This window comes from Eupeodes corollae, chromosome 1 (genome assembly GCF_945859685.1).
Source record: "Eupeodes corollae chromosome 1, idEupCoro1.1, whole genome shotgun sequence".
Lineage (NCBI taxonomy): Eukaryota > Metazoa > Arthropoda > Insecta > Diptera > Syrphidae > Eupeodes > Eupeodes corollae.
In genome coordinates this window covers 276,440,324-276,462,509 of record NC_079147.1, presented here as the reverse complement: position 1 = coordinate 276,462,509, position 22,186 = coordinate 276,440,324, and the positions used below count along the sequence as shown (strand labels likewise).

Sequence of the window (22,186 nt, the reverse complement as noted above, 5' to 3'; positions counted from 1 at the left end):
GTCAGAAATTTGTTAGAGTTCAAGTGCAAAGCGAAAGATTTAATAATCGATAAAAATTAACTTTTGGTTTCTTACGACGCTGTTTCTCTGTTCAACTTGCAGTCAACATTATTAAAAGGAAATGGAAAATTATAAGCGAAAACACAAGGTTGAGCCAAAGCAAATTTTTCGAATTGTAGGATAATAACTACTTACACTTTAAAGACAATTTGTACAAACAAATACATGGTATGCCAATGGGAAATCCTCTTTCCCCGACGATTGCTGACTTGGTTTTAGACAATTTGCTCGAAGAATGTTTTAAAGTAAACTGCAGACCTAAGTTTATAGGAAAGTAGGTTGATGATATTTTCGCAATTGTTAAAAGAGAAGAAATTGATAATGTGCTACGATGCCTCAACCAATTCAACGAAAAGATCCAGTATACCGAAAAGAAGGAAGAAAGTGAGTCAATAGCATTCTTAGACGTTAAAATCTATCGGAAAAACGACCATCTATCTTTCGACTGGTATCAGAATGATACGGCAACTGGAAGACTTGTCAATTTCCGATCTAATCAAGCCAAACACATACGTATGAACACAGCTTCCAATCTCATAAATAAAGTCTTTGCGTTGAGTGACTCAAAATCCCACTCCGAAAAGAAAAAAGTAACACAAATACTCATTGACAATAGCATTTCCGATAAAAATCATAAGAAACTTGATACTTCGCCAAAAACATCAAGTTTCTTCCGGAAATAAGTTGGAAGAGAAGAATGGTGTTTATAAAAGTGTTGTGTATGTTCCCAAACTCTCGGAAAATTTCAAAGAAGTTGTCACCAAAAACAACCCTGACGTGAACTTAGGATATAAGTCAAAGCAAACAGTTACATCTTTATTTACATGCCTAAAGACGAAAACGGACAAGAATCGCCGCTCAGACGTAGTTTACAAAATAAACTGCAAAGGAAAACCGGACGAAAAATGCAATCTCTGTTACATTGGCACAACTAAACAACTATTTCGACAAAGAATGGCTAACCATAGATCAGACATTCGCCATAAAAAAACGGAAAAGTGAGCACTAGCATGCCACACCATCGAAAGAGGACATCAACCAGATTTTGAAGGAGTCAAAATTCTTGCAACGGAGAAATATACATCCAAACGCTATACATTAGAAACACTTCACATGATAAATAACAAAAATAATATGAACCGCAAACAAGATACTCAAAACATATCCGCCGTTTACTGTTCCTTAGTTTCAGACACAAACAATTCAACAGTTTACATTTAACAGTGACAAGTCTTCAAAATCGGAAGCACTTTAAATTTTATTTGTTTTAATTGTTAAAATTGTTTTTTTTTTAATGTTTGTGTAATATTTAAATCAATGTAAGTCATACTTGTACGCGTTACATAATATTCGTATGTATTAAATAAACATTTTTATAATTTTTGTAAATAAAGACATCCCCTGAAGAAGACGGCAATCACCGTCGAAACGTTGGGAAAAATCAGATGAAAACTGTTTTCATTTAATCATCAAAAAGATCAACAAAGCCGATGAGAATCACCGCTTTAATTGTTCCCAAATCAAACATAAACATCAACTTGGTAAAAATTATAAATCATTCATTAAAATTCACTTGAAAAACAATAAAATAAAATGAAGTAAATCAAAATTTGATTTTAATTTTAGTATTTATTGATTAGCTCAAGTTAAATTCTAGTAGAAGACATTCATTTTAAATTTGTGGACTTTAGAAGGATTTTTGATATATGCCCTGTCTCCTATGAATAGAAAAAACAATCACTATATCTGTAGCCATTTGTCAGATTTTTAAACAACCAAAATAGGGGTGGGCAGGATTGTATACTTTTTTATTTGCTACATTTATTTAACGTAAATATGTTTTCAAATAGGCATACATGCATTGTTAGGCACTTTAAAATATTAAAGAAATAAGTCTGATTCAGGACTTAACTGCAATCATACAACGACTTTAATCAATAAAATTTCGCACATATGGCTGAAACACAATCACATTTCAGCTTCGGCTTCGCCTGACGTTTACGAGTTCAGTCATATGAATTTACTGCATGCTATCACAATGAAGCCTCGATCTCACGTTTCATTTGAAAATTAAGGAAATAACGTAATGTGACTCCAAACGGAAGCTCTAGTTCAAATTTGCTGAACTTCTGCTTTGTCTGACAGCTCAATAACTGTAAAAAAGTCAACAAACAAAATACATTGGGTTTTATAGGCTGTGCATTTTGAGAAAAATAAACAGCTGCTAATGACAGAAGTGCCATTTTAAAAATGTTATGTTGGACGTAGTCATTTAAAGCAACCTCGAAGCAGGGCCAACGTAACGCAGACGTAGCCATTAAAATGTATTGTACACATATGATACCTTCTTTGCATTAAATCAGCAAAGAGGGTAAATATAACATACTCCTCTATTTCTTTCAAAATTCTAATTATCCCACCACGCGCTGTTTCCCATCAAATTTTTGTGCATGCAGTTCCACCACTGTTCCATAACACAAACGAGTTGGATAGCTGTATTGAGATAGCTTACAAAAAAATACAAACAATTTTCAGCTGTTCACAAAAGGCAGAGAATCATTTAAGCTTCGAAGTCAAAATAGATCATAACTACCTTCTAAAATTCGGAGGCAAATAGTTTCTTCTCCTCAAATACAAATTCAACTTACAATTTGTATCTAACACAAAAACCTAAAATCAATTTTCAAGTTTCTTGAAATTCTACCATTTGTTAAATCAGCTTCTCCTTCAGATAACTACATATCCCAGAAATTCTTGGATACCTTTAGATTAATTTTTTGACATCTCAGCTGTTTTTGATCAGCTGTCATTTTACACGTAAAACACTAAAAAAAAAGTGTTTTACGTCTCTGTCTGAGATTGAACGCTACCAATGAATGAATGCCATTTGATGAGCTTCAAAAAGTGCATATAAAAATTTTACACTATTGTATTTTTCTATTTCAATAGGTTTCGGTTAAATCGTATGTTTATTTGTTGTATGGTTTTAAAACTTCTGCATTTTTAGAATGATACTAATTGTGTTGCATCAGATCGGAAATGCGAATAGTAATACAATTTAAAAACACAGAAGAAATGTAATGTAATGTAATGACGCAATACTGAAAACAAACGTGTTTGGCTTTACTATAGTCTTCACTTCTGCATTTATCTGATTTCATGCCTCCAAAAAACTTATTTTAAGTAGTATTCACATGTGCGCAACCAACGAACGACGAATGAATTACAAAATGTGAGTTTATATACGTTTTTAGGAGCGTGTCGACTAAATTAAATTAAAAACGCGACTCAATGTATTAAACAATATATGTAATGTATTTAAGTATTATTTATAAAGTAATCGATTTAATTAATTATTTGATTGAAACATGAACGACGTTATCTGGCTGAAGGCAAATCGACGAATGATGAAGCAGAAGTAAAAATGGGTAGATGAATTTGTAACGCACTCTTGCGGCCGATCCGAAATGCTCGATAATATTTCTTTGATATTCAAATTTGAATATTTGAAACAACGGGCGTTGGATATATAGACTCCTACAACACTCCCCTTCCAGTGACTTTGTTACGATGGGATTGAAGTTAGTTCCTATTTATCCCAAGTCTGTCTGGAATTCGAACTGATCTACCTGATCTAGTTTTTCGGATGATGATGTCATCAGCTGTTTCTGGAGAGACGGGAAGAGATGTTGGTTTTTCTGAGCTGGGATTATGATTGTCTGAAAGTAGAAAAGCCGGTTTTAAACGATCGATTGAAACTGTTACCTCTTTTCCTCGAATCTTAACAAAAAAAAATTTATTTGATCTTTTAACGACGGGGAATGGACCTTCATATGGTTGTTGTAGTCCGATTCTAACTGCATCTCTTCTGATGAAAACGTGGGATGATGTAGATAGTTCTTTGAACACAAAGATTTTTCTGGATCTGTGACGGGATGCTGAAACTGGTGTTAGATGTTCAAAATGAAGTCGAAGTTGGTTGATGAAGGTTGTCGGATCACTGACGCTATCTTTTCGTGGTGACAAAAATTCACCGGGGATTCTGATGGATTCTCCATACAAAATTTCGGCTACTGTAGCTTGTAAGTCTTCTTTGTATGCTGTCCTGAGCCCAAGGAGTACAACAGGAAGTTCATCGCCCCATGCTGGGGATTCATGGCACTCAATAGCGGCTTTCAATTGGCGATGGAACCTTTCAACCATGCCATTAGCGGCAGGGTGGTAAGCAGTTGTCGTCAGATGATTGATGCCAAACAATTTTGTCAAAGCCTGAAATAGATCAGACAAAAATTGTCTGCCACGGTCAGATGTAACCTTGAGTTGTACTCCAAAACGGGATATCCAATTAGCGAAGAGTGTTCTTGCAAGTGTCTCAGCAGTGGAATCTTCTAAAGGGTAAGCTTCAGGCCAGCGCGAGTACCTATCGACAACCGTAAGGCAAAATCTGAATTCTCGTGAATATGGCAGTGGTCCAACGAAGTCAACATGTATATGCTCAAACCTCGACGATGGTTGTTCAAAGTTTCCAACAGGGGATGACGTATGACGAGTTATCTTTGATCGTTGGCACGGAATGCATGACTTTGCCCATGCTCTGCAGTCTTTTCGGATTGAAGGCCAGACGAATTTTGATGAAACCAATTTAACTGAAGCGTTTGTTCCAGGATGACTCAAGCTGTGCAGTGATTCAAATACTTGATGGCGAAAAGGTTTTGTTACAAACGGTCTAGCAACACCTTTTGACACATCACAAAATATTTGCAATTGAGAGTTAGGAAGCGGAACTTTTACAACCTGTAATGCAGAAGCAGATTTAATAATGTTTTTAAGTTCTCTATAACCTGTTTGAGACATTGCGAGTTCTTCAAAGTTCACTGACTTGCTGATGCCTTCAACTCTTGACAACGTATCTGCTACTATATTTTCCGTTCCAGCGATGTGTTGGATGTCAGTTGAAAATTGACCAATGAGATCAAGACATCTAAACTGTCGAGGTGATGCCTTTTCGGGCTTTTGCTTAATGGCAAACACCAACGGTTTATGATCCGTGAAAATGGTAAAATTTCAAGTTTCCAACATAAACTTGAAGTACTTTACGGCTGAGTAGATCGCTAAAAGTTCCCTGTCATACGTGCTGTATTTACGTTGAGAGTTGTTGAAACTCTTTGCAAAATATGACAGTGGCTGCCAACCGATTGGGGTTTTCTGTTGTAGGACTGCACCCATGGCACAGTCTGATGCATCAGTGAAAAGTCCCCATTCGAGTGTTGGATCAGGATGTGCAAGCAAGGCAGCTTTAATAAGTCCCTCTTTACAAGCAGCAAAAGCTTGCAAAAGTGGTTTTGTCCAAGTGATGAATTTGTTGCCTTTGATGTCCGGTCCCTTTAAGCACTCGTTCAGTGGAGCTTGAAGACTGGCTGCGTTTTTGACGAAGCGCCTATAGAAGTTGATAGAACCCAGAAATCTTCTAAGCTGCTTAACTGTCGTTGGTGGCTTACTTATTTTTATTTTAGACTTACCAAACTCGCATTTAGCAACATTAATGACAACGCCAAATTTGTTGAGTCTTTCGAAAAGAGTTTGAAGATGGTGAAAATGTTGCTCTTCGTCATCCGATGCCACCAAAATATCGTCCACGTATGGAAAGCAAAAGTCGAGACCATTTGTGACTTCGTCGATGAACCTCTGAAAGGTCTGGGCGGCATTTCGGAGGCCAAACGTCATGAACGCAAACTCAAACAGTCCAAATGGTGTAACTATGGCCGTTTTCTTGATGTCTTTTGGTGCGATCGGAATCTGATTGAACGCTCTTACGAAATCAATCTTGGAAACTATTTTCTTCCCTGAGAGATTAGCTGAACAATCCTGAAGATTTCTTGGAGGATAGTTGTCTGGAATCGTGCGGTCGTTTAAAGAGCGGTAATCTCCACACGGACGCCAATCACCTGACTTTTTGGCAACGAGATGAAGTGGTGATGACCAGCAGCTTTCGGAACGGCGAGCTATTCCCATTTTCAGCATTGTCTCGAACTCACTTTTTGCAATTTTCATCTTGTCAGGTGTTAAACGTCGTGATTTGCAGCTAACTGGAGGGCCTGCTTTCGTATTGATGTGATGAACGGTGGAGTGTCGGATTTCTTTGAAGCTTCCATCAGGTCGAGTCAAACTGGGATACTTTTTAAGCAGCTCGATGTACTTTGAAGTTCCGGAAACTGATTTCACATGTGATGACATCTCAAATGCGTGGCAACCCAGTGCGGAAAGTCCAGTAATTCCGTCTAGCAATCTGCTGTGTGATACGTCCACAAGAAGTTGATAGAAAGCTAGAAAGTCTGCACCGATAATAGGTTTGCTGACTTCTGCTACCACAAAACGCCATGTTAAATCTCGACGGAGGCCTAAGTTCATCTGCAAGGTGCGAAAACCGTAGGTTGGAATCGGGGTTCCGTTTGCAGCGAAAAGAGTATAGTCGGATGGTTTTGACTTTTGACGTGAACCGAGACATATTTCCACACAAATTCTTAACAAATCGATAGTAATATAGCTTCTAATTGATTTCTGATGCATACTTTTACTTTTCAATATTATATATTAATAAATTTAAGAAAACAAATTTTCGTCGCGAAAAAAATTGTAGTTGATACGAACTGTCAAACTGTATTCGCGTTCCACATTATCCACACTCCCAACGAATAAAATAATCGCGCGTACTTTACCTAAATAAATTATTATTTTTTTGATTTCGGTGGTGACTGGGGAATGAATGAAAATATGTGAATAACTTTTCTGGATATTTTTCTAGCAGTCTTATTATGGAAACATATTCTCCTAAAATTTTCCGATCTGCATTAAATGGATGCACACAATAATGATAAATACACACAAAAAAACAATTGTCAAAGTCAAACTTCATTCGCGACGAATGAAAAACTCTCATGTGAAAGAAATGTCAAAATCGACGAATATTCGTTCATTCGTAGGTCTTACTAATGTGAATAGTGAGTTAGGCGTATGCAGTGGCTCAAAAATCAAAATACAAAAAAGGAGGGTTAAATCCGTGAAAGAAATGTTTTCTATTATGACTTAACGGTTTTTCCTCACCTTAATATTTTAAACATGTTTTATTGAGATCCTTACCTAACTCCAAAAAAGAATCAGAAGGATACTCATGCTGCGGTAATGGAAAGTCGCCCGAAATATAATTGAAAATATATCCCACTTTATCTTTAATTGTTCAATAAATTTCAGGCTACTAAACACGCATAACACACACAAACAACACAATTCCATTTATCGAATTTCGAAAAATTCCTCAGGCCATCCCTTGATTTCTTATTTTCTTGACTGTCACTGTCAATTTCAATTTCCACCTGACATACCGATCTCTTCGCGCATGCAGCGTGTCTTGGTTCGTTTCGTACTTGATTCTGGAATTCGCTGACGACAACAAGGTCTTCAGTTCAAGACTCAACTTTCGTTTTGGTACTTAGCTTTTGTCCAAACAAGAAAATACTCCAATCGTGGCATCTATTTCCAACTTATTTGAAAAACAAAACAAAAAGTAAACAATGCCACAAGAATCAGAAGCACCACCAACAGCCGTTGCCAATGGTGAGGAACCACCAAAAACTGCTAAGCAATTAGAAAAAGAAGCTAAAAAAGCAGCCAAGTTGCAAAAACTTCAAGAAAAACTCGACAAAAAGGCTTCCGCTCCAGTTGCCACAAAAGAAAAGCCCGAGGTATGTGTAAAAGCAACTATTTGTCCACGAAAGTGAAAGTAAATGTTATTGTCTTAATTTTGAACAATAGAAAAAAACGAAAGAAGTGAAAGAAGCAGCCGTTTATACTGCCAGCACAGCGCCAGGCGAAAAGAAAAACATCTCGGACGCTTTACCCGATGCCTATAGTCCACGCTATGTCGAAGCTGCTTGGTACAGTTGGTGGGAGAAGGAGGGATTCTTCAAGCCCGAGTACGGCGTAAGTAAATATACAATGAATAAAAGTTGCGTCATTCTCCATGCAACTGAATGATTCACGTGTTAAATAAATTATTTTCCAATTGGAGATTTATTTTTCATGTACACAAATGTTTTTCTTCTCCTCTAAAGCGCAAATCGATTACCGAAACAAATCCCAAAGGCAAATTCATCATGGTGATTCCACCACCCAATGTCACTGGATCTCTTCATTTGGGACATGCGTTGACGAATGCCATTGAAGATGCAATCACCCGATACCATCGGATGAAGGGCTACACCACTTTGTGGGTGCCTGGATGTGATCACGCTGGAATAGCCACTCAAGTTGTTGTGGAGAAGAAACTGTGGCGTGAGGAGAAGCTGAGTCGGCATGATCTGGGTCGCGAGAAGTTCATTGAGAAGATCTGGGACTGGCGCCGGGAGAAGGGCGATCGCATCTATGACCAACTCAAGTGTTTGGGCTCGTCATACGATTGGAGCCGGGTGGCATTTACCATGGATCCAAAACTGTGTCGTGCCGTTACCGAAGCATTTGTCCGACTTCACGAAGACGGAAGCATTTACAGGAGTTCGAGGCTGGTGAATTGGTCGTGTGCCCTGCGATCGGCGATTTCAGACATCGAGGTGGACAAAATTGATATTCCCGGCCGGACATTCTTCAACATTCCTGGCTACACTGATAAGGTTGAATTCGGAGTGTTGGTGAAGTTTGCCTACAAAGTTGAGGGTACTGATGATGAGATTATTGTGGCCACCACTCGTATAGAGACAATGTTGGGTGACACAGCTGTCGCTGTCCACCCCACCGATGAGAGATTCAAGCATTTACATGGCAAATTCGTGAGACATCCATTCTGCGATCGCAAGTTGCCAATTGTGTGCGATGACTTTGTGGAAATGCATTTCGGTACTGGTGCTGTGAAGATCACCCCAGCTCATGATCCTAACGATTATGAGGTTGGAAAACGTCAGGGCTTACCATTTATAACCATTTTCAACGACGACGGTTACATCGTTGGGGATTACGGCGAATTCACTGGAATGAAGAGATTCGATTGTCGCAAGAAGATTGTTGAAAAACTGAAGGAATTGGGATTGTACAGGGACACTGTGAACAATCCAATGGTGGTACCTTTCTGCAGTCGTTCCAAAGACGTAGTTGAACCGATGATTAAACCACAATGGTAAGTAACAAAGCTTCTCGAATATAGCAAGTAACTCAAACTAATTTATTTTTAAAAGGTACGTGAAGTGTGACGATATGGCCGCAGCTGCCACAGACGCTGTCAAGAACGGAGACCTGAAGATTGTCCCCGAACACCACACCAAGATATGGTATCACTGGATGAATGGAATTCGTGATTGGTGTGTTTCGCGTCAGCTTTGGTGGGGCCATCGCATCCCAGCATACTTTGTGACCTTCACTGATTCAAGCATCAAAGGTGTAAGTCCAAGCCTGCATATTGTCATTGATGTCGCTTCGAAAATATACAAAGCATATATTTGATTTTAGGGCGATAATGAAGACTACTGGATCGTTGCTCGCAGCAAGGAGGAAGCTCTTTCAAAAGCTGCTGCAAAATTCAATGTCGACGCCAGCAAGATCATTCTCAATCAAGACGAAGATGTCCTAGACACATGGTTCAGTTCAGGATTGTTCCCCTTCTCTGTCTTTGGCTGGCCAGACAATACCGATGACATGCAAGCCTTCTACCCAACCTCTCTGCTCGAAACCGGGCACGACATTCTGTTCTTCTGGGTGGCACGTATGGTGTTCTTCGGTCAAAAACTCTTGGGCAAGTTACCATTCAAAGAAATCTACCTACATCCCATGGTCCGTGACGCACATGGTCGTAAAATGTCGAAGAGTTTGGGCAACGTTATCGATCCAATCGACGTTATTCGCGGGATCTCTCTCGAAGGGCTACACGAGCAATTACTCACCTCCAACTTGGACCCCAGGGAAATTGAACGCGCCAAAGCCGGACAGAAACAAGATTTTCCAAATGGAATTCCAGAATGTGGAACGGATGCGTTACGTTTCGCCCTGTGCGCCTACATCACTCAAGCTCGTGACATAAACTTGGACATAAACCGTGTCCAAGGCTACCGATTCTTCTGTAACAAGCTGTGGAATGCAACCAAATTTGCCCTTATGTACTTTGGTGGGGAGGAGAAATATAGTGCCGATATAACTATCACTGGAAAGGAGAACAACATGGACGTGTGGATCTTATCGCGACTGGCTGCTGCCATCGAAGCATGCAATACTGGATTTGAAAACTATGAATTTGCAACAGCTACAAGCGCCTGTTATAGTTTCTGGTTGTATGATCTTTGTGATGTATACTTGGAGTGCTTGAAACCGATCTTCCAGAACGGAACCGATGACCAGAAGGCATCAGCTCGCAAAGCCCTCTACACTTGCCTTGATCTCGGTCTCAGGATAATATCTCCGTTTATGCCTTTCATCTCGGAGGAGTTGTATCAGAGGCTGCCACGTTTGGAACAAACTCCAAGCATTTGTGTAGCTTCTTATCCAGGTATGTTTTCAGTCATGTCTTTCCATGTGTTCCCATTTCGATATATATGTATAATTTTTTAGAGAATACATCATGGCGTAACGAAGAAGTCGAGCGGGAAGTTGAGTTCGTGCAAAAAGCAGCGCGAATCATTCGTTCAGCACGCAGCGACTACAATCTCCCCAATAAGACAAAAACTGAAGCTTTCATTTACTGCACTGACTCTCAGCCCAATGACATCCTTAAGAAGTATGCCAATGACCTGACAACAGTGTCATTCTGCTCGAAGATCCACTTCGACACAGAAGTACCCCAAGGCTGTGCTATTCTCACTGTCTCGGGTCAATGTGAAGTCCACTTGCTACTAAAGGGTTTGATTGAAGCCGACAAGGAAATCACAAAGCTCGAGAAGAAGAAAGTCCAACTCGAACAAACTGTCAGTAAATTGAATCAAGCCATGTCGGCCGCAGATTATAGCACAAAAGTTCCAGCCGATGTCCAGACGGCAAATACTGATAAACTAGCCGAGTCTTCAAGTGAAATCCAAAGGATTACCGATGCAATTCAGACTTTGAAATTGATGTAGATTTTAAATGATCACGGTGCTTAACAGGAAAAAAGGAGATTTAACTTATTTTAAACCATAATGATATCAGTTTTCGGAGAGTATTTGAATACAGTTAGTTGATTTTTCTTCGCGTCTAGGTACCTACTATATGTCGTCACAATTAAGCTTTTTTGATTTATATAAACAGAAATGAGAGAAGAATAAAAGTAAATGCAAAAAAAATTCAATGAAAACATAAATAACAGTTTTTCTTTTTTATTTTAAAATAAATAATGGCGAAATGAAAACAAACGAAAAAAATGAATTACCACGTTAAACGCGTTACATGGTCAGTTTTCCGTTTAGAGGTTTTTATGTAGCCCAGGAATTGTAGCTCTGCAACAGCGCGTGTGAAACGAGCTCTGGAAAATATAAAAGAAAACAAAAATACTTAGAAATAAGACTTAAAGAAATGAGAGAAGCATTGACTAAAAATAAATTAATCGCGTCATCTTGAAGTGTAGCGAAGCCTTAATTATCAAAGATTCAAATGACCTGCCGTACTTGGATTTACCCGCGATTTCGATCGAATAATTAGTAAATTGAACCCCCCTTCAACTCCTTATCAGAGGTGTTACGTAGACCGTCGCCAACTTATATCCCAATATTGAAAATATGCCGAAAAAAAAAACGATAATTTTCTAAAGCAGGTAGATCAGTAATCTACCCAATTCACAAGAAAGGAGATTTGCAACATGTGGAAATTTATCGAGGAATTTTATTAATGATTGCCCTGGCAAATTTTTGTCAATGTATGTTAAATCTGTTGTGTTCTAAAACAAACGGATTCAAATACCTGCAAAATAAAAGATTTTTGACACTTTGCTGCTCATGTTTGGGGTATAAGCGTGTATGAATCAATCTTAAAAACCACAATAGAAAAAGTTTTTCAACTTTCCTTTAAAAACCCCAAGCTTAACAGGGCTCACAGTTTTAACCGGTACCTTAAAGTCGCAGACAGATTTTGAAAGTTTTTCATCACCCAGATGAACAGTTGTGTAGTTTAAAGTGGTTGTCCGTAATGGAGTAGGACAAACTTAGGCCAATTTAATGGCTTATTGTGACACCACATGAATCTTGGGGCTTTCTAACAATTTGTTGGAAAGTCTCAATGGTGTGGCACCCAGCAAATGTGAATATTAAACTGTTGTGCCACCTCCATTTGAGATATTTGAAAGTTATATACTGTAATAGAGTTTGTAGAGACAGAGTCCAGAGATTTGAAAGCGACATGACTATATGAGAAAATACGGATATCTGATTTTGATATCATGTTTTCTTTATATTATATGTTTCAGAATAAGAACCCTATCAATGGTGTAAACAATAAAGCTTTTAAAACTGAACGGATTGGTAAACTCTAGCCTCATTCTTGAACGATGTTGTTAAGTAGAGGATGTTAATGATATCAGCACAGTCTTCTTCCGATTCTTTTCAGGAGCTGTGTCGCAAGACGTAGGGGGTCGCAGTGCTATCATCACCTTCCCATCCTTGGATGTGGATGATGATGTAACAGGGCCCTCTTCTGTCGCAGCACAGTCTTCTTCCGAAAATGTCAAAAGTTAATCCCTGATGGAGACTGATGACTCAACCGACAAAGTTCTCCCCAGTGAGGAAGAAGATGAACTGTAAGGTTATTCTTCGTTTGATCTGGATGAGCTGGATTTAACAGTGGTGGATCTGCCTATTTGTAGCCAAAATGCTGCAAATAGTACAGATTAATCTCCAAGACTCTTTAAAGGCTTCGGCCTCCCTTCTTCTCTGCCTGTCAAAAACTGGGGAAGATGTCGTTCTCCTCCAAGAGATCTGGATTGTGAAATCCCTGGTTCGAGCATTGAGAACTCCTGGCTGCTAAGTGTTATATGTAACAGGAAAAGGTAATCTTGCATACTAGTAAAACGTAGTCTAAATGTATTTTTACTTCCTAATTTCAGTGATAAAGACGTCCTCACCGCTAGTATGGGAATAGACAACCATACCTACTGGCTGGTATCAGCATATTTGGGCCACGACCACCAGGGCCCACTGCCTGGTACCATTCTGGAGAAGACGATCGCTGAATCAACAAGACGTAAAACCAACTTAATTATCGGTTGTGACGCCAATGCGCACCATACTACTTGGGGTAGCACCGATATCAATGCCAGAGGTGAGTATCTTTTTGATTATATTTTAAGAACTAATCTGGTAGTAAGTAACGTAGGTAGTGAACCAACCTTCGTTACTTCAAATCGACACGAAGTATTAGATATCTTGTCTTGTTATGTCTCTCAAATAAAATATTTAATTGGAGAGTATCAAAGGAGCACTCGTTCTCCGATCATAGATACATCCAATTCACACTTATTTAAGAGCCTCCAAAACCGACCCAATTCCAGAATTATAAGAAAACAGAAAATATAGGACAACTCTGAAAAGTCTGATTAAACCAGAACTTTCGGATTCTCCCTTGTGCGCTCTTGATCTCGATCAAAAAGTCGATGAGCTTACAGCAGCCCTCAATAAAGTCATGGAAACTGCCTGCCCCCTTACCACAGTACGGGGAAAGAAGAAACCATATTGGTGGGCTGCTGAATTAGAAATACTCAGGAAAGGTTGTAGAAGGCTTTTCAACAGTGCAAAAAAGACTAGACGCCCGCAAGATTGGGATTCCTATAAGGAATCCCTCAAAAAGTCTAAACAAGAATTGAAAATAGATCCTCATGGAGATCTATCTGTACCTTAATAGAAGAATCCTCGGAGGCATCAAGGTTAAGGAAGGTTCTCTCGACAATTTCAACCATGCCTAGTTGTCTTTAAAACTCAGATGGTACATGGGCCAACTCTTGCGAAGAAACGCTAATACTGCTATTAGACACCCACTTCCCAGATAGCTCCAAATCTGTTAATACAACAAACCGTCCTGGGTCAGGTATTAACTTAACTTTTCCTCAAGGTCTTGTTAGAAAAGAAAAATTCACATGGGCTTTGAATAGTTTCGGTCCAGATCAAATCACGCCAGCTGAGCTACAACATACCATCGGTATAACTTTGCCCATCATTGAGATGATCTTTAAAAGTTGTCTAGATCTGGTTTATATACCTCTGCGATGGAGAAAAGTCAAGGTAGTTTTCATTCCCAAGGCGGGTAAATGCTCGCATGTCAACCCTAAATATCTAAGACCTATTAGCGTATCATCATTCATTCTCAAAACTCTGGAACGATTGGTTGATATCCATGTACGTAATATCATAGATAAGAGACTATCGATGTCTCATCATGCTTACTGCAAAGGGAAATCGGTAGAAACAGCCTTGCACACTCTGGTACGAACTATGGACAACTCCGTAGAGCAAAAGGAATATAGTATGATGGCCCTTCTGGATATTGAGGGCGTTTTCAACAACGTTGACACATCCGCTATGACTTCTGCTATGACGACCCTAAACGTCGAATACTCACTCTGTGAGTTGATTATTCTAATGCTTAAAAGCAGGATCATCAACTCTAAGATGGGGGATTTTTGCACAAAAAGGTCAGTAGAGGCACTCCGCAATGTGGTGTTCTGTCCCCTCTCCTGTGGAACATAGTGTTTAACGAACTACTAATATCCCTTGAGAGCGCAGGCTAGAGTGGTTGCTATTGCCGTCACAGGAAAACATCCTAATACACTGAAAGACCTCCTCCAAAACGCACACAATATGCTTACTAAATGGGCTGATAACCGCGAACTTAGTATTAATCTTTAAAAAACCGACATTCTCCTTTTTACGCAGAAATAAAAGATCCCAGTAATTATACCTCCTTCAATAAAAGGTGAATTTTTTACCAATGAAGCCAAATATCGTGGTCTGATATTGGTCAAACAATTAAGTTGGAAACCTAATATTCAGGAAAGAGTAAAAAAAGCTACAGTAGCTCTTTTCCTTTGCAAGAAAGCCATAGGAAGCAAATGGGGTAATAAGCGGGGAATTGAGAACCACACCCTCAGCAGCGTTAGACACAAATGAGAGAGTTGGTAGTGGTGTGTACTCAGAAAAGCTTAATCTGAGTATCTCATTCCGTTGCCCAAATCATTGTAGCGTCTACCAAGCGGAAATTTTAGCGATCAAAGAGGTTCTCTCCTGGCTAAGAGAAAAGGAGATATCAACTCCTGATATCCGCATCTTCTCTGAAAGTCAGGCTACTATTAAATCTCTTGACGGTGTCTCAACCAAATCTAAAACGGCCCTCGATTGTCGATCGTCTCTTTTGGAGATGGCGCAGCAATTTACCATTCACCTTTGTTGGGTGCCGGGCCACAGAGACATCACAGGAAATTCTGGAGCCAATGAAATTGCTAAAAATGGAACCGTCATGCCTATTTTACCTGAAAAGGAGGAGATAGGTATACCGATAGCTACATGTAAACTTATGCTAAAAGAAACTGCTTTTGCAATAGCCAATTCTAGGTAGCACAATTTAACAACATGAGCAGCCACAAAACTCATATGGCCTTCAATGGACCTAAAGCGCTCTAAAGATTTGTTATCTCAAAGCAGACTTCATATAAGCTCTCTAATAGGTGTCCTAACGGGACGCTGTCTTGTAGGCAGACACGCAATACGACTTGGTGTAGCCTCAAATGACTTCTGCAGGAGCTGTATGAGAAAGAGATGAAACAATCTCTCACCCTCTCTGTACTTGCCCTGCTCCATCACTAAGATGTAAGCTTCATCTGGTGGACTACTCTTTTGATAATCCCAGGGAACTAGCTAAAAAGGATATCAAATATCTTCTTCGCTTTAGAAAAAGCTCAAAATGCTTCGACTTGTAAGAAGTAATTCTCTAGATTCATGTGGTATCACAATGGGCCTTTTCTTTTGGCCTAAGTGTGTAGATTCTGAATCTGCAGCCACTTTAACCAAACCTACCCTATATCGAAATAGCTTTGGTAACGAAAACATATCAATTATGTCAGATAGTCAAGCAGCACTTATTTCTTACTTTATTAGCTTGAAAATAACACTAAACGAATTTGAAAAGTTATATGGTTTCAAATTTTATTGGGTATGTTGGTGTTTAGGGAAATGAAGAAGCAGACTCCTAAAGGAAAAATAGGTGCCACAACTCCACTGATCGGTCCCTAACCCTGCTGAAATAGAAGAAAACGTAATTAAAAACAACCGAAAATCAATCTACGAAGAACAGCTAAAAGTGAGACAGTCAAAAACATTACTTGCTAATTGTAAAAGTTTCGAAGAGTTCATAAGCCTAATAAAGGGAATAACCTAAGAATATTAACAAGTCAAATGGCCATTGTAAGCTGAAGGGGTACCTTAACATTCTTAGCCTAACAGATATTGTTAGTTGTGGGTTTTGTAACAACCAAAAGTAAAAAACATCTGATCACATTTTTTGAAAATGTGAGGAAATACTTGGGACACTACCAAATTGCCTAAAATACTCAAGTTTCTAAAAGATATAAACAAAAAGAAATAAATGTAAAATTGAGAGCCTTATGCGCACAACAAATAGCTTCAAAGTCTCTTTATTGGTTGTTTGTAACCAAGTGCAACCAAAATACCTAAGAAACTTTGAACCTCTTATGGTGGAAGGAGAAAGGAGAGTTTAGATGGCACGGACAGGGATCGAAACCAAGACTTATGACATGACAGTGCTACGCACTAACTATCTAGTTTTATGCCATAAAACAAACATTTAAGGCGACCCATCTTTGACCATTAGACAAAAGAACGCAAAGCAGGAGTGATACCTATAGAAGGAAAGGAGGGGGCAGGGGTTTGTGTAAGGTGAGGTTAACCATCGGAGGATTTACTCACCCTTGCAGCTGATGGTTACCACTAGTAAGCACGGCACAATTTAATTAAATTTACTTACTGAATCTCTGGATCTACTTGCTCCTGATCTTCCTCACTATAATCCACCACCGATCGAAACGACTGCAACCAATCAAAAAGATTTATCATCTTTCCACACTCCAAATGCAATTTGTACGCCACCGAAAGATCCGGCAATGTCGGAACCATTGACAAATTACTATCCAACTCACAACATTTACACTGCAAATAATAATTCGGGTTATTTAAAGCCATATGCAAAGCAGCCCGTGGAGCTCCTATGATATTCCTTCGAACTGTAGCAATGTCTGAGAAAACAAACAATTCATACAATGGCGGGGCTTTAGTCAGAGGCTTGAGGTATTCTTCAACTATGTGGATTTTAATGAAGTCCAAAGTTTCATTTACTGATTTCGTAAAATCTGAAATTGGTTTTTCTTGTTTGGACATTTGTAGAAGTTTTTCCTTCAAGTCATGGCGACTGATTTGCTTAAGGTCATCCTTCAAATCGCTGTTTGAAGCTTTAGAATGGATCTTAACCTCCATGCCGGCCATCACGACTTTTGTAAGGAGTTCCTTAAGAGCGTCCAACTTCTAAAATTAATACTCAATGATAATAAAATTTGTTTATTCGAAAAAAAGAAGATGAACTTACTTCATTTATTTTTGGTCGAAATATTTCAGTGAGATCCAAGTCTTCATCTTGAGAGGTGACAAAATCACTTGTTGCTGTGATAGCTCTCGAAACACTCGCAACAAACTCATCTTTTGACATAAATCCTAGCATTTGCCATGATTCCTTGAATTCTGTCGTGTCGGTGATATCTTTCGACAAACAATTGCAATAGAGCTCCCGTTGGAGTTTTCCCAACGGCGATTTGGGTAAGTTTTGCACAAGAACTGTTAAAAATTCAAGGAACGTGCGAAAGTAGACGAAGTGTAAATGACAATCCCGAAGAAGTTTTGGTAATTTCTTTTTAAGATACCCATCGTCGGTGAGTATGGCTATGACCTTTTGGCAATCATTCAAAGCCTCAACATAAGGACGAAAGGACAAGAGATGACGAATAGTTTCCATGTCCTCGTGCGTAAGAGACTTGATCATTTTAAGAGACGACCAGTAGGATGTACACAGGGCATATGCGTTGCCTTGGAAGAAGTGCTCCATAAGACAGTACTGTGAATGAGAATAATATATTTTTGGTAACTTAGGCAAGTTTACTTTTGTTTTCTTGCCTTAAATCCTTGTATGAATCCATTTATTGAGAAATCATAAAATAAGAAAATATGCGTTAAGAACTTGAAGGCTTTACCAGATAAGCGGACCGAATGCTTTGGCGACAGGATCACTTTTTCCAATATCTTTGAATAGAAATATATTTATATATGATCTCCTGGTTTCGAATTTACTTTTTGACCAACCTCATTTAATCCAACTGGAGCGGCTTGTGTTTGGAAGATCTTCAATCTTATCTTGCTGGTCACGTGGTATGGCAGGGTACTGTGCAAGGCTGAAACAGCAGTCGCCACACCCAATATCAATACAATCGGAATCTTGGCACAATATGAACTTAAAATCAAAATGAAATCTTGAAGTATTTTCCCATTGAAACACTCAAAATCTGGTAAAATTACAACCAAACTGGCGTCCGCATTGGAACTCTTGTGCCATTCAACGAGAACCTGCATAGTACATTGTGATCGACGCAGACGCTTATGATCTCTGTCGTCCTCATCCTCCTCGAAGGGTTCCTCAACAAAACCATAAACCATTGTTTCAACAGCTGCCTTGATACTCGAGCAATCGCGTGATTGAATGACACAAACACTCGCCGAGAGTTGTTCCTTTATCCGTTGCGATAGGGTTTCGAATTGTTCATGGTGATCGGGTTGATTTATTCCTTAATTTTTAAATTTGATTTGTACTTAAAAGAAAGTGATTAGAAGGGCATACTTACCAGTTAGTAAAGCAGCAGCTGGAAGAATATTCTTTACCGAACTGCTATCCCCACTGTATGCCTTCCCGATGTGATCAACCAAATCCCCTAAGGTTTTGGAACAACACTCTCGTTGCAGAGCCTCAATATCTGTTATGAAGTTTGTCCACGTTTGTGAGTATGTCTTATAAAAGGGCTGATCGGTTATTTCTTTTCCCAGAAGCGGTGCTATAGATTGTTTGGCTTTTTTGGATTTGGTTGTTCCTTTTTGGGCGCGAGTTGCACCGTTTTTGAATACGAAACACCCCTTGTTAATGAAACATTTTTATTTTTTAACAATAATCCAGCAAAAAATTGTTACATACCTTTGAAACTGATATTGTTGAATCCATTTTATATAATTTTAAAGTCTTATCTTTATAGTTTCATTTATTAAATTATAAAAATTGTTTAGCTTGCAGAAAAATATAATGATCGTGCCCGTGGCAGTTGCAAATTTTTGTTTGGTTTTTTTTGACAGTTGTTGACGGTTGTTGTTTGATTTAAAAGTTCTGTTCGTGTAGCAAAACCATTTTGCCAATTTTTAAATAAAGGTGCTATAAGATTGAAGTTATAAAGGGTGGGTTAAATTATAAAGGACGATGTCGAATGAGAACCACATCTAAATGTAAATTGTATGTCTTAATTACATTTAAAGGTAAACAACTGAGCAATACTTAAATGATATTTAGTCAAATTATAAAAATAAGCTATTATATCAAAATGCATATCGTGCAATTGACTCAAGAACTAAAGCCTCTTGTCAAGCATCTTCAATAGTCATAATGGCATGAAATGGAAACGGTGATTGTAGAAAAACCAATATACCCACTAAGTGTGACTATTTGGTGCGGTTTATCGGCTGGTGGCATCATCGGGCCGTATTTTTTTTTTTAATGAGTAAGGTGAGGTAATAACTTTTTTTTGGCACGAATTGCAAGATATTGATGTGGAGGATAAGTGGTTTCAGCAGGATTGTGTCTATTTCCACATAGCTAACGAAAAAATTGTTCTTTTGAACTACAAATTTACTGACCGTAATATCTGACGTGGTGGTGGAACACAAAATTTTGTTACAGAAGGTGAGCCATGGGGGCGTTGCCTGTACGAAAATTAAGTACAGAATCTAAGAGCGACTGCAAATATTGAAATACATAAATAAAATAAATTACTCAAATATAACTAAAAATAAGTCGTTGCCGACGTTACCTGAGATTTTTTTTATTCATATCTATATATCAATGTAAAGCAGGTATGCATATGCAATACATTTTATTGTATGCGTTTTAGATTTGTTTTCAGAAAATTGTATTCATTTGATTTTGGATTTTCTATTTTTGTGAATTCCGAAAATTTGAAAGCAACATTTTCAAATTTAAGATTTGATACAATGCTTCTTTGCCATATTTTGAATTTTTCCATAGCTAATGCATCCGATGTAGATATTTTTTATATTTGATTTTCTTATTGTAAAGTGGGTAGTAGTAGTTTCTGTATGTAGAAAAGAATTATTAATGAGGGTAGGTTGTCATATATTAAGCAGAATTGTAAGGACTTAAGTCGTTTCGTCATTGCAGTTAAGCCATGACTTAAGCTTGAACTAAATGGTCGATTTAAAGGGCCAAACTTTCTGTGTCAACGCACCGTCAAATTTCACAGCGTTAATACCTAAAACGTTGACTATCACACAATTTGACAAAATAATGTTTATTTAAGCCAACGTTATTTTCATTTTTTTTCTTATTAGTGTGTGAAAGAATGTTAAAATTGGTACAATGTAAATATATAACATAATTTGTGTGTAGTGTTTAGTTGTAGGTCTACAAATGACGTCATTTTTACGTCAAAGAGTCAACGCGTTGACCATTTACGTTGACCTTTTAATCGTAAGAAAGTTTCTAGGGAATAATTTTGTTAAATTAATGTATTAAACCAAAAATGTAACAAAATTTATAAGAACCTCCTAACCTAAAGATAGTGCAATAGATTTTTGCGTTCTTAGGAAAAGTGCGTTGTACAAAAAATCCTTTTAAAGCAAAACATTTTAAATTTAATGTTTCCTTCTAGACTAAACTGGATTTAATAAAAAAAGGATAGTTAAATTCAAAATTAAGATTTCCTCCGAAATTGAAATAAAATTTGTATCTATTTCAGATTTCCAGACCTCCCTTGATATTTCCAGACCTCCTTTGAAGTCTCCACACCTCCCTTGAAATCTCCAGACCTCCGTTGATATTTGCAAACCTCCCTTGATTGTTCTAGAATTCCCTTGAAATCTCAGACCTCCTGAATAACTTGAATGTTGAAAACAATATTTTCTGTGAGATTAGGTAAGTAAGTTTTTAATTTTTGAAAAGATAGTTGAGTGGTAATTAAATTTTTACCAAGATTAAGTTTTGTTTTTGTTTTTTATTTTTTGTAGAGAAACTTTCAATTCGATTTTTCTCATAAATTTTACCATTTGTCAAAAACGTTATTTTTCGTTGCATATAATTATTTTGGAGATTAAATCATTTCTTGTTCGTAAAATATTCGAGGTGACAAATATTTGTATTCAGTTTTTTATATTTACAAATAATTTGTTTTTTCCCAAAAATATACTAGTTTGGTATCACGCTCCAATATATAATTTAAAATTTAACTCAAATCGCTAGCGTCATTCGTATAACAAAATTTATTTGAAGTCAATATCCATTGGTTTTTGAACTATGAACGACGAAAAAAGTCCCAGAACTTACGGACGTACGTACACACACACGTACATACATTGCTCTAAAAATCTATTATTTAGACTCTAGGGACCTTGAAACGTCGAGAAATGTCCAAATTTTAAATTCGACATATCGGAACAATTACAATAACTTCCTAAGTGAACTTGATAACATTTGAATTTTCCCAAGAAATTTCTGAAGTTAATGTTCCTTGTTTAAGTCATTCTTTTTATATTATTTATATTACAATGGTTTAAAAATATTTGTCTAATATAAAAATGATTCGAAAAAGTAGTAATTTTTCTAATTGGCAATTTTACTATTTTTTAGCTTTTTTAAGTTGTTTTATTTATTCTATTAAGCTGGTCATACACGAAAGAGTTAAAGATCTTATTTATCAGGATTTTCAGTAAGTCAAAAATTAAGGAGACTTAGCCAACAATCCAAGGCTTGGCTAAGCCGTGTGTGAAGAATCAACAAGCCAAATAGTTCTGACTTTTTACACAATCTT

General features: G+C 37.8%; 2 protein-coding genes across 2 annotated transcripts; one reads left to right on the top strand and one right to left on the bottom strand.

Annotated features, from left to right (window-relative positions):
- The first annotated feature begins 7,425 nt into the window (after positions 1-7,425).
- LOC129953644 (valine--tRNA ligase) lies at positions 7,426-11,371 on the top strand. Its single transcript, XM_056066966.1, has 6 exons — positions 7,426-7,799; positions 7,870-8,037; positions 8,169-9,223; positions 9,282-9,483; positions 9,553-10,582; positions 10,645-11,371. The coding sequence occupies exons 1-6, from the start codon at positions 7,629-7,631 to the stop codon at positions 11,145-11,147; spliced, it is 3,129 nt and encodes a 1,042-aa protein (XP_055922941.1). The 5' UTR covers positions 7,426-7,628; the 3' UTR covers positions 11,148-11,371.
- Positions 11,352-19,431, bottom strand: LOC129953646 (origin recognition complex subunit 3). Its single transcript, XM_056066967.1, has 7 exons — positions 19,291-19,431; positions 18,947-19,232; positions 18,411-18,889; positions 18,225-18,350; positions 17,644-18,165; positions 17,029-17,582; positions 11,352-11,530 (listed from the first exon to the last, which is right to left on the bottom strand). The coding sequence occupies exons 1-7, from the start codon at positions 19,315-19,317 to the stop codon at positions 11,434-11,436; spliced, it is 2,091 nt and encodes a 696-aa protein (XP_055922942.1). The 5' UTR covers positions 19,318-19,431; the 3' UTR covers positions 11,352-11,433.
- Positions 19,432-22,186: the final 2,755 nt, after the last annotated feature.

Excerpts from the sequence above, each read along its gene's own strand:
- LOC129953646 (XM_056066967.1), bottom strand. The coding sequence starts at position 19,317 with ATGGATTCAACAATATCAGTTTCAAAG. Across the intron at positions 18,166-18,224 it reads GATTCATACAAGGATTTAAG|TACTGTCTTATGGAGCACTT; the intron begins GCAAGAAAACAA and ends TCTCATTCACAG. Across the intron at positions 17,583-17,643 it reads TTCGACCAAAAATAAATGAA|AAGTTGGACGCTCTTAAGGA; the intron begins GTAAGTTCATCT and ends TATTAATTTTAG.
- LOC129953644 (XM_056066966.1), top strand. The coding sequence starts at position 7,629 with ATGCCACAAGAATCAGAAGCACCACCAACAGCCGTTGCCAATGGTGAG. Across the intron at positions 8,038-8,168 it reads TCTTCAAGCCCGAGTACGGC|CGCAAATCGATTACCGAAAC; the intron begins GTAAGTAAATAT and ends TCTCCTCTAAAG. Across the intron at positions 9,484-9,552 it reads CTGATTCAAGCATCAAAGGT|GGCGATAATGAAGACTACTG; the intron begins GTAAGTCCAAGC and ends ATTTGATTTTAG.